Source organism: Herpailurus yagouaroundi, unplaced genomic scaffold, assembly GCF_014898765.1.
Source record: "Herpailurus yagouaroundi ecotype Mexico unplaced genomic scaffold, PumYag 184, whole genome shotgun sequence".
Classification (NCBI taxonomy): domain Eukaryota; kingdom Metazoa; phylum Chordata; class Mammalia; order Carnivora; family Felidae; genus Herpailurus; species Herpailurus yagouaroundi.
This window is the reverse complement of record NW_024412415.1, coordinates 17,488,530-17,501,016: the sequence shown is the minus strand read 5'-3', so window position 1 is coordinate 17,501,016 and position 12,487 is coordinate 17,488,530. Positions and strand designations below refer to the sequence as shown.

The 12,487-nt window shown below is 39.0% G+C and overlaps 1 protein-coding gene across 2 annotated transcripts in view; it reads right to left on the bottom strand.

Moving 5' to 3' along the window:
- The window catches only part of SCG3 (secretogranin III), a 34,636-nt gene extending 32,835 nt beyond the window's left edge, over positions 1–1,801 (bottom strand). The window contains exons 1-3 of one of the 2 annotated variants that reach the window (XM_040492693.1): positions 1,350–1,801; positions 608–660; positions 59–104 (exon numbers count right to left, since the gene is read on the bottom strand). In XM_040492693.1, coding sequence (XP_040348627.1) covers positions 59–104; positions 608–660; positions 1,350–1,440 — 190 coding nt within the window. In that variant the 5' untranslated portion in view covers positions 1,441–1,801. The remainder of the gene's footprint in view (positions 1–58; positions 105–607; positions 661–1,349) is intronic. The other variant, XM_040492694.1, reaches the window with a different exon arrangement.
- Positions 1,802–12,487: the final 10,686 nt, after the last annotated feature.

Sequence of the window (12,487 nt, the reverse complement as noted above, 5' to 3'; positions counted from 1 at the left end):
AGTTAAGATTTTCACAACCTACATTATTTAAATTAATATCAACATAATTTCTTTTTACCTGGAGGGTATGTTTTTTTAATCTTGTCTGCCTCTGCTTCAGCAATCTAGGAAGTAAATTGGAGATAGACCTGATTTTAAATCATTGCTCCCCCACTTATCCAATATGACAGCTAAATGATTCAATCTCTGTGGGATTTAGTTTTCTTATTTGAAAATGTAGATAATAATTTCTGTGTCAAAGCACTACCATAAGGATTAAGTGAGATAAAATAAAGGGCAGATGGTCTATAAATATTAATTCCCTCTCCTATAATATTGGTGAGAGATAAATCTCGGATAAATTAAGCAGCCTTAGAATAGAATGGATGTGTTGTTGAGCTTACTGGGTTATTATACAGTCAGTCTTATGTATTATACAGAATTCTACGTATATAACTGTCATGATATACAAATTTCCAAAACTATATTTTCCATCCTAAGTTCTGTCAATGTATTATTAAGCTCTTGAAATTTGTGAATTCAAAATAGCTAAAATGTTACAGCATAATTACATTAAATATAACTAAAATAAAATGAAATAGCATTGATAATTTTACTTTTGACCTACCTGTTCATTCAAAGGTCTTTCTGCACTTAATTCGCTATTATGTAGAGGTTTGTCTAGAATCACCAAACACAAATATAAATTTAATTGTGCACTGGAAAGACACACTATGTCTCTTACTATATAAAATCTCCAAAAAAGAAAAACAAATATTAAGATAAATGTTTTTGGATGACTGTGGAACAAAAATATGTATTAACAAAGATAATCAAGATTATACAATAACAATCTTTATCAAGTTGCCTTGTTTATTATCCTGGTGTACTTACTGAGTTAATAAAATTGCACTTTTATTTTTCTGCCCAGAAATCTAACATATAGTTCTAACACTTGGCTCACCAGCTGTTTTCAACTAGATAGAGCATAATTTGGATTGGCATTATTAGCACATTAAAAGCTCTTTTATCATATACTGCACATATCATGAATAAAGTATCGGAGAAAGGTTATAAGACAACTAGAAAAAAAAAATAGACAAAAAACAGGCCACTTTGTAAGGCAGAAAAATCATCCCCCAGCCCCGTTTCAGAATAAGGTATTTCAAAACAACCCATGTTATTACCCTATCATTCAAAAAGTGTAGGGGAAAAAAAAAATCTGTCTTCCTGCTCTAGATTCGAACTGATTTCTGTCAACATGCACGGATACTGTCTGATCAGAAAACGAGGCAGTTCACGGGATTATGCCAAGCTTTACCTTTCCGTGGCGAAATAAAAGGGAGATGGGAAGAAAAGTGTCCACGTACCTTGGCTGCCTCCCGGCTTGGGGAAAGCTTGAATTGGGCTGCTTTGGAGTACCAACACCAGAATCCAAGTGCCGGTCCAAAGAAACCCCATTCTTCTACGCTTGGCTTCAGATACAGCCTGGCGCCGGGCTCCCTGAGCTGTGGCTTTTGTTATGAATGAAAAGAAGGAGTAAAAACAGGAAGAGCTAGGAGGGAGGGTGTGGGGAGGGTGAGTGGCAGGGACCCAGCGGCCGGTGGAGCTCCGCGCGGCTGCAGAGTAAAGCGATTAGAAAGGCTCCAGGCGCTCGGGAGTCAGGTCCTCAGGTGGAGGAGAGCGCTGTCCGCCGTGTGGGTGCTGAAGTTCCTGTGACGCGAAGCCGGCCGCGGGTCCGCTAGGGCGTAGCCTTACTCTCCTTCCTTTAGAGGAAGTGAGGAAGGAAGCGCATGCTCCTTGAGAGCCAGAGGCGGGAAGGGATGGCGTCAGCGACACCAACGCTACTCCAATCCCCCGAGAATGTAAGGGGGGGAGGGGAGACTGGCAGGCTAGCGTATTTTCTGTGCCGCAGTCTTACGGGTGCCCCTGCACTCAGGGTCACCTGGATTGCCATAAGCTCGGACGTCATTGTCGTAACTTCCCAACTAGACGTTACCTCAAGGACCAAATGACTTCCCTGCTCTTGCACCTGTCAAGGAGAGATAACCTTTTATGAAGGTTTTTGCTTTGGGATAGTTCTGGGATATCTGCCCCAGAATTCCTTCTTTCTGTTCCACCTGCTGTATCCAAAAGGTAGATGTAATTCTTACATACATCCGTAGAGAAGCCCTGCCTTTGTGATTTGAGTTGACATACAAAATGTCTCTCAGTACTTTTATTTCTTAGCTCTATGCAGTCTTTTGAATTGGGAAATTCAAGGAACATTGTTTCAAATAGTCAGATTGTTGTTACACTTTCTTACTGTCCTAGATGCTAAAACAGAACTAATAAAATTATTTGTTTCTCCAAGCATAGATGTCCTCATCAGTCTTGAGTAGGTAAGCATTAAGGGCCAGTTTCATTGTGAAATTCTCCCTTCCCCACTAAGGGGAAAGCTTCCTCTTCATCACCACAAGTGCCACAAAACAAACAAACAAACCAACAAACATTTCTGTAAAATTCTCCCCCAGGATTCAATTATGCCTAAGAGCCTGGCTGTTTCAGAAGTCTTTGAAGAGAGAAGATAGTCACAAAAAGTATTTACATCATAACTGGGTCAGGAGGTGCTTCCTACATTCTGAGAATATTCCCCGAAGCCTAACATCATTGCATAAAAGGAGTTATCAAAAGACTTTTAAATGATGAATACAAGCAACAGTAATGTGAGCAGGGTGCTGAGTAAGCTCTTTAGTTTCTGATTTTTAAACAGAGCTTGGAACCTTTCCTTTGGACTGTGGCATGCTGGGAACCAGTCTGAATAATGACCAAATAGAAGGATTCAGCACAATCAGGCCTTTGATTTCTGCACCCTTGCTTTTCAAGGAGCAACTTAGTCATTCAAGTACCTAAAAACAAACAAACAAACAAGCTAACAAACAAATCTCCCTTGTTCTGAAGGTTTTTGAGTTTGGAAGTCTCTCAAATACTTCCCTTTAGAATCTGAAGAGTACTTTCAATCTAACAGCTATTTCAAGACAAATAGTTTTTTCTTGGCACTGATAACATAGCATTTTTATCCCAGCATACTAGTATACTGCATTAAAAAAAATCATCACAATTTATAATCTCAGCTGAGTGAAGGGTAAATTTCCTTAGGTTACTCTTCTTTTTTATTTATTTATTTTGAGAGAGAGAAGGAGAGAGAATACCAAGCAGGCTCGCACTGTCAGTGCAGAGCCTGACACAGAGTTCAAGCTCAAGAACTGTGAGATCATGAACTGAGCCAAAATCAAGAGTCGGACACTTAACTGATTGAGCCCCCAGGCACCCCAAATTCCTCTTCTTTAAGACAGAGAGGACCAGCTCTGTTTACCTCATGTTATTGTGGGGATCAAATGGTACATGTTTCAATCAAGTGATTTTGATGCCAAGAATATTATAAAAGACACAGCTTAAAAATAAATCATAAAATATTTTCAGCATTTAAGAAACATCACTGAATATTATGTGAAATAGTCATTCACCAATCCTGACACTCGCTATATTGCTCACCTGATTCCTCAGTCTCACTTTATTCTTCTTTTCATTCTCCTCCATTTTTCCTATTGATATACAGTTGACACACAATGTAACATTGGTTTCAAGTGTACAACATAGTAATTCAACAACTGTATATCTTATGCTGTGCTCACCACAAGCGTAGTTACCATGTGTACATCGCTATCACAATACCACTGATTACATTCCCCATGCTGTATGTTTCACCCCAGTGACTTATTCATTTCATAACCAGAAGCCTGTACCTCCCATTTCTGTTCACCCGTTTAGCCTCACTCTCTTATTTGTCCTGTTTCTGACTCACTTCCCCCCTCAATATGCTTGCAGTTGAGAGAGAGGCTCAGGGTAGAATGAAGGTAAGAGATGGCTACTGAGCACATTGCATTGCTTACCCCCCAAAAATTTAAAGGTGTTTAACCTTTCTCTGCCATTTGGAATCAAGGCGACTGTATTAAGTGGACACCGAATCTAGAAACATGTTATGTTTCTGATCAAATCACCATGGAACACTGAATAAACTGTAAGGCATGGATTAGTTTATATTCTTCAGTCCTATGGATGTTTCTGCTGGACACAGTGTAGGTCTGAATGGAGTGATCCTAAGTTTCATTTAGTCATTTAGCAGATGTTTATTGAGCACTTGAAATGTAGCAAGTATTAAGATAATTGTTGCACACAAAAACAAACAAATAAGATGGCCACTGCTAGTCTTACAGCCTAATAAAAAGAAAGGACTGTGATTATAACAACATAACTATTTACTGACTGAGTGACAAATCCTACATATTGATCTCATTTCAGTGTAAGTGAGCAAATAAACACAAAAGCGTGTTATGGGTCCTCTGTTTTACGTGCAGAGTTCAGGTAGGGTGCAAATAATGAAATGGATGGTCAGGCAAGGTTTCAAAGAGAAGATATCTCTTTTTTGTTAATAATAAAATATTAAAATATTTGATTATTGTGTGTAAGTACACTATAAACATTGAATAATATAAAAAATACATGTTGAGGGGCACCTGGGTGGCTCAGTCGGTTAAGCGGCCGACTTCGGCTCAGGTCATGATCTCGCGGTCCGTGAGTTCGAGCCCCGTGTCGGGCTCTGTGCTGACAGCTCAGAGCCTGGAGCCTGTTTCAGATTCTGTGTCTCCCTCTCTCTGACCCTCTCCCGTTCATGCTCTGTCTCTCTCTGTCTCAAAAATAAATAAATGTAAAAAAAAAATTAAAAAAAATACATGTTGAAATTACAAGTGTCATTGACACAGATCAGATGATCATGAAGTAGACAACATACAATGCACAGGGAGTTTGTCAATGCTTCTTGTGTATAGGTGAACACATGCATGGATTGCTTGTAATGCCCTCATTCACTGGTGGGAGAAGACACTTTTTGAGCTGAGTCTTGAAGATAGAGATACTTGAAGGATGTTTTTATTCATTACAGAAAAATCATTATATTAATTATTGCAAATTTTATTATAGGAGATTTCAAACAAACATAGAGTTAGAGAAAATATTGAAATTAACTGCCATGATTTCATTTTCCAACTTAAAGATAATTAACTCATAACCACTTTTTTATTTTATATTCCCAACAACTTTGCACTTCCAATGGATTATTTACTTATAAAAACCCCAAACTTCATATCATTGCATCCATATTTAAGTCAGTATGTTTACCTAAAAGATAAGGATTCTTTTTTCCTAACATTACTGTAATGCCCTTAGCATATCTCATAATAATAATAATACTACCTTAGTATCATCAAATATCCAGTCAGAATTAATACTTCCCCACTTGCTTTATAAATATTTTGACAGTTGGTTTACTTGGATTAGGATCAAAACAAGGCCACGCATTACTTTTGGCTAACATGTGAGAGGTATATGTGAGTGTAAGATAAAAAAGATACATGTTGTAAGGTTTTCTTTATCTTCCCCAGACAAGTTAGTTTATTCCTTATAATACTGTGCATACTTCCAATACAGCATGTATCTCATTGTGCTGCTTTTTGAACATGCTTCTTTTCTCCTTATTTCAAAAACAATAAATATACATTGAAAAATTCTGCTAATACAGATAAGCAAAAAGGGGGAAATCTGATAGAGATAACCACCAACTTTTGGTATATGTCCTTTTGGTGCATGTTTTTGTCAAAAAAATATTATATATATATATATATATATATATATATATATATATATAAAATTGTATCTTATACTATAATTATTACCTTACATAATTTATCCCATTAGCTATTTATCCCACTAAACTATGAGCTCCTCAAAGGAAAGGATCTTGTTTTACTTACCTTTCATTTCTCAGCCATCCTTACAGCACCTGGAAATCTATTTGTATAAATAAATGAATAAAATGACAAGGATTACCAGCTCATCTTTGGTCTTCAGTGGAGTATTAAAGTCACCTACAATTACTATATTATTATCAATAAAATTGTTTAGGTTTGTGATTAACTGATTTATATATTTGGGTGTTCAAGTTGGGGGCATAAACATTTATAATTGTTAGCTCTTCTTGATGGATAGATGCCTTAATTATGATATAATGCCCTTCTTCATCTCTTGTTACAATATTTACTTTAAAATCTAGTTTGTCTGAGGGGCGCCTGGGTGGCTCAGTCGGTTAAGCGGCCAACTTTGGCTCAGGTCATGATCTCGCGGTCCGTGAGTTCAAGCCCCACGTCGGGCTCTGTGCTGACCGCTCAGAGCCTGGAGCCTGCTTCAGATCTGTGTCTCCCTCTGTCTGACCCTCCCCTGTTCATGCTGTGTCTCTCTCTGTCTCAAAAATAAATAAATGTTAAAAAAAATAAAAAATAATAAAATCTAGTTTGTCTGATATACGTCTAGCTACTCCAGCTTTCTTTTGACTTCCAGTAGCATGATAGATAGTTCTCCATCCCCTCACTTTCAATCTGAAAGTGTCCTCAGGTCTAAAATGAGTCTCTTAGGGGTGCCTGGGTGGCTCAGTCAGTTAAGCGTCCGACTTCAGCTCAGGTCACGATCTCGCGGTCCGTGAGTTCCAGCCCCGCCTCGGGCTCTGGGCTGATGGCTCAGAGCCTGGAGCCTGCTTCAGATTCTGTGTCTCCCTCTCTTTCTGACCCTTCCCCGTTCATGCTGTGTCTCTCTCTGTATCAAAAATAAATAAACGTTAAAAAAAATTTTTAAATGAGTCTCTTATAGACAGTATATAGATGGATCTTGGTTTTTTTAATCCATTATGATACCCTATGTCTTTTGATTGGGGCATTTAGTCCATTTACATTCAGAGTGATTATTGAGAGATATGGATTTAGTGTCATTGTGTTATCTGTAGGATTCGTGCTTGTGGTGATGTCTCTGGTCCTTTGTAGTCTTTGCTGCTTTCCATTCACAGAGTCCCCTTTAGGATCTCCTGCAGGGCTGGTTTAGTGGTCATGAACTCCTTCAGTTTTTGTTTGTCTGGGAAAGCCTTTGTCTCTCCTTGTATTTTGAATGACAGCCTTGCTGGATAAAGGATTCTTGGCTGCATATTTTTCCTGTTCAGTCCATGGAATATTTCCTGCCACTCTCCTCTGGCCGGCCAAGTTTCAGTGGACAGGTCTGCTATTACCCTTATGTATCTACCTTTGTAGGTTAAGTCCTGTTTGTATCTAGCTGCTTTCAGAATTCTCTCTTTATCTTTGTATTTTGCCAGTTTCACCATGATATGCCATGGGATTGACCTGTTCTTGTTGATTCTGAAGGGAGTTCTCTGTGTCTCCTGGACTTGGATATCTGCTTCCTTCCCCAGATTAGGGAAGTTTTCAGCTATAATTTGTTCAAATAAACTTTCTGCCCCTTTCTCTCTTTTTCTTCTTCTGGAACTCCTATGATATGGATATCATTACATTTCAGTGAATCACTTAAGTCTCTAAATCTCCCCTCATGGTCTAGTATTGTCTTATCTCTCTTTTTTTCAGCTTCATCATTTTCCAGAATTTTATCTTCTATTTCACTTATTCTCCTCTTTGTCTCCTCTATCCTTGCTGTCACTGCATCTAGTTTATTTTGCATCTCATTCACAACATTTCTTAATTTGTTGTGACTATTTCTTAGGTCCTTGATCTCTGCAGCAATAGATTCTCTGCTATCTTCTATGTTGTTTTCAAGCCCAGCTGTTAGTCTTATAACGATTTCTCTAAATTCTTGCTCAGATATATTGTTTATGTCTCTTTTGAGCAATTCTCTGGCTATCATTTCTTCCTGGAATTTCTTTTGAGGATAATTCTTCCATTTCATCATTTTGGTTAGTTTTCTTTCACATGTTTTAATAGCAAGTTATGTGTCCTGCACCTGTGAGCACTACTATATTAAAAATGGGTAGTACGCTACCCAGGGCCTGGGCCTTCAGGAAGTGTTTTTGGAGTATGTTGCATGCTCTCTGTAATTGTGACTCTGGTTGCTGTATCTCCCTACCCATAGTGGTGGTTTGGACCTTCCACCAGATGTGCTTTGATTTGTTCGTTGAAGTAACCCTGGAAAAAATTAAAAAGGGAGGGTCACCTTTTATCTTCAAATGCTGAGACTATAATGGCTGTCTCACATTGGAAGATTGTAATGGTCTTACAGTGCCAGGAGCTTCGAGTTCCTTAAAGAGCTGTTAGCCCCTCTATCATTATGATTTTCCACTCAGCATTTTTTTTTTTTTTACACAAAAGAGTAGTCTTGCAGAAGAGGTGTTCATGAAAGGCCTAAGAATAGAGAGGCAGAGCTGGCATAGGCCCTCATAGCTACATAGTTATAGGAATGAATCTGTTGCAGTTAAAGAGACTGACATAGGATACCAGCACTAGAGGTGGCTGCTGGTATAGCTCAATAGAGAAGTAGATGTGAATCTGGAAATTCACTATCAGAGGAAAATTAAAACAACCAAGGGTAAGGAACATGGGCTAATAAAAAGACTAAAACAATCAAGGAAAATTAAGGCATGGAAATGAAAAAAAAGTATACAAAGAAAAGGAGCCCAAATGAGAAGATCTTATAGGTCACCTACAGAGTGTAAAGTGCCAGAACTAAACCTGAGAGTGGAAAGGAGAAGATTGCTGAATGACAAACTATTCATGTTATTTACTCACATTGGTTGTTCCATGACTGAGCCAGATTGGGTCAATCTCTGCACAAGGTGCCATGGGAGAAATGTATGAGATGCTATAATTGAGGGCTCCCTTCAGAACTACAAGGGTAGAGCAGTTTCCTAGAAGGAATGAGGGTGAGGGTATAAGACAAACACTACTCACTACATTGTGGAATATAATAATTAATATGAATTAAAGATTATTGAGTGAAAAATATTAGGTTCCCTACTAGCTGTATGATTCCTACTGTAAAAATTGTGTGTGTTATGTGTGTGTGCACAAATAGAGAATTATCTGAAAATTTTATTCTCCATAATATGTATAGTAGTTGCCAGGTAAGAGGTTTTTCTTTCTTAATTAGGCAATTCTGAATTCTTTAAATTTTCAACATGAGTATGTATTGGTTTTATAATTAGAAAAAAATAAAACAATACAATCTATACAAGTAATTTTATATACTATAAATATATTTCATGATGTTTCAGATGATTGTAATGAATTAGTTTCTTCTGGGATGTAAGAATAAATTATGATGGGGTGCCCGGGTGGCTCAGTCAATTGAGCATCCACCTCCTGATTTTGACTCAGGTCATGATCCCAGTGTCATAGGATCGAGCCCCACATTGTGCTCTGTACTGAACAAGAAGTCTGATTAATATTTTCTCTCTCTCCTTCTGCCCCTCGCTCATGCTAGCTCTCTCAAAAGAATAAGTAAGTAAGTAAGTAAGTAAGTAAGTAAGTAAATAAATAAATAAATAAATGATAAAATCTTATGATAAGATAGAGAAAATTAAAATCTGTTGGAAGAGGTGGCATTTTTTTTTTTTGCCTTCTCTGACACTACCACTTGAATGCAATAGTATACAATTTCTACAGTGCAGTGTCATTAGTTATATGTCTTTTTATTGTGACCCTCCCCTTGAGAGAAGAGGCTGGTAGAATTCATCTTTTTAACTCAGTGCCTGGCAGAGTATGGTAAAGAGGTCAATAAATGTTGAATGGAATTTTATCATCTTATAAATATATCTATAGTAGCTCTCTTTTTTATTTAAAAAATTTTAATGTTTATTAATTTATTCTGAGAAAGAGAGAAAGAGCTCAAGCAGGGGAGGGGCAGAGAAAGGGTGAGAGGGAGAAAGAATCCCAAGCAGACTGCAATGCCGGTGAGAGCCCGATTCAGGCTCTAAGTCACAAACTGTGAGACCATGACCTAAGCTGAAATCAAGAGTTGGGCATTTAACCAACTGAGCCACCTAGGTGCCCCTATAACAGCTCTCTTACATGATACTTGACACCTTTTCCAAGTACCTCAAGTAGACAAACTGCCCCATTTCTCCCCATCAACTCTGCCCATGTCCTCCCTTTCCAGGGGCAAAGTTGCTAGGTGGTCAAGGGCATGAGAGGGCTAAGACTTCCCAAAGACTCCTTATGTTAGTACACACTCTCTACCCTCCTAGACCCTGCAGCTGGCCTTTTGGTCACTGGAAATTAGGAAAAGGGGATTATTCCAGTTCTTCCTGTGCAGTGGTGGAGGTATGGGGTTTGAGGGCAAGGGAGATAAAGGGTACAAACTGGGATTCCTTTCTGTAGGGTCAAGTCTTGGAGGATTTGTTAAAATACTAATGACATGGGCTCCCATGTGGATCTTCGCAAGGTGTGTTCAGCTTGCGTGAGTCAAGGCTATTCTTGACTTTCTTAGCTTAGTGTGGTAGTCAGGCTGGCCTTGAGTGAGCTACTCCAAATCCTTAGAAATGTTGGGTATGGTCATCTAGGTTTCCCAGGAAGAGGAGGTATACATCAGAAGCTGGACATCTAACTGCTGGAAGACACTCTTCCCAAGTTTGTGCAGAACAGTAGGTATATCAGAGTCATCCTACCTGGGCCTCGGAAGTCGGGTACAGGACAAGGTTGAGATGGGTACTCCCTAATCCCCTCATGCATGTCCAGGAGGCTGTGCAGGATGTATGCTACTAGCATAGGAGTATGGCACTAAAGGAGTCAGTGGCTCTGTCCTCGGTAATTGAGCTTCATAAAATTGTCACCATCTGGGTCTCTTGTGACTGTTCAGTATGACAAAAATTAGGATCCCTCTCTCGTTAGGTGTGGTGGGCTTGAATGTGAGTTATTTCTGACCACAGTTCCCATGAAGGGAGATGATGGGAAAGTACCAAGAATCATGCCTTAAAGGAGGACATGATTAGAGTTGTGGTAAATAGTAGAAACCAAGTCACCAAAGTAAAGGATCCATAAACAGGAAATAGAGCTCTGAGATGAAAGGAGAAGGGAAACTCAGAGAACTGATGAATCAGAGTACGAAGAAGAGGGCCAGTCCAGAAGAATTTCTGACGTGGCCTATAGGAAGCTACAGTAGCTTTTTATGGGGTTCTTCTGGTCTGCTGTGTTGTGCCAGGTGAATTATAGGAACTGAAATGGACTGGCCAGGGAGATGTGGAAATGGAAACTAATCTTAACTGTCACCGCAGAACTCATGGCAGGCCTTAGCTCTCCATTCTTCTTCTTTATGGACAAGATGAGAGGGATCCACAGGGCAGAAGAATTTCCATTTTAAATTCTCATCTATGGATTCTAAGAAGATCTAAATGTTCTAAATGTCAGGCTCTGTAGTGGAGTTTATCTTTTAGGTCTTTATCTGGGGCCTGAATGAAAAGATTCCAAGAGATCTCTCTGTAGATCAGCCTAACCATGGACAGTAGAAGCAGTTTCTACTTAGTTATGTCATCCTCTGTTTGACTATGAGCTATGCCAAGGGACTAAGGAGTCAACGTCCACATGTAGGTGGTCCACTCTCCAATGAATTAAAGGGACACTCAGTTCTGTTTGTTCCTTGCCTTGATGCATGTTGGGTTGCCCTAGAGGGGGCTTCTTAAGACTTCCTCTAAGAAAAATGATGGCCTAGAGACTGGTGGGACCCAGGCCTACTGGAACTAAAGCATCACTTACAGCTGGTTTATTATATATTTGGTAATGATGGTTTAGGGTCCCTTCTAGGTATGGTCGGGGGCTTCCTTGCTGCATGTGGTTTAATCCATTTATGTGGCTCATGCATCTGGAAGGAGATGAGAAATAACGAGAGAGAGAGACAGGGAATGAGAAAGGTCATTTAGGAAATTCTCAAGCTTTCTATTTTACTCTGAGAAACAGGCAGTTCCTTAAATGGCTTATATATATGTCTCTGCAGTATTTGTCTCCCCATGACACCTTTGATTTCTTCTTTTATTACTCTCCCTTTACTTTTTCTAATTTAGGAGTATTAAATTCCTTGCTTTTCCTTAAACACAGCAGGCCCACTTCTGCTTCAGGGCCTTTGCATCTGCTCTTCTTTCTTCCTGGAATTCTCTTCCTTCAGATGTTCCCAGGGCTCATTCACTTACATATATCATAGTTTTGCTAAGAAGTTATGTTCTTAGAAAGGTGTACTGTCTCAGATTGGGTTCCCTAAGAAGGAGACTCTGAAATGGACATTAGCAGTAGGAAGTTTATTAGGGTAGAGGTTTCCCCTGCTATCTGAAAGTAGAGCATTCTTATGAAATCTTTCATAAGCTGAAATGGCATAAAGCAAAGAAGCAGTTACTATTAATTTATATGGAAATTTTTTTGGACATTCCCAGACCACCCAAACAACATCTTTTGGGGTTTTCTGATACTTTAGGACATATCTTGCTAAAGAATATGCAAAATAGAGATAAAGCACAGATGCTCACAGACACAGTTCAAAGCTATGGCGGCTTGATGCTGAGATGCTGAGTGTAATTTCTGGGAAAAGAACTTGATGGTGCCCTGCTCAAATGGTGCTGCCTCTGTACTTGATCTGCAAAATAAATGCTGAATGCTAGTTC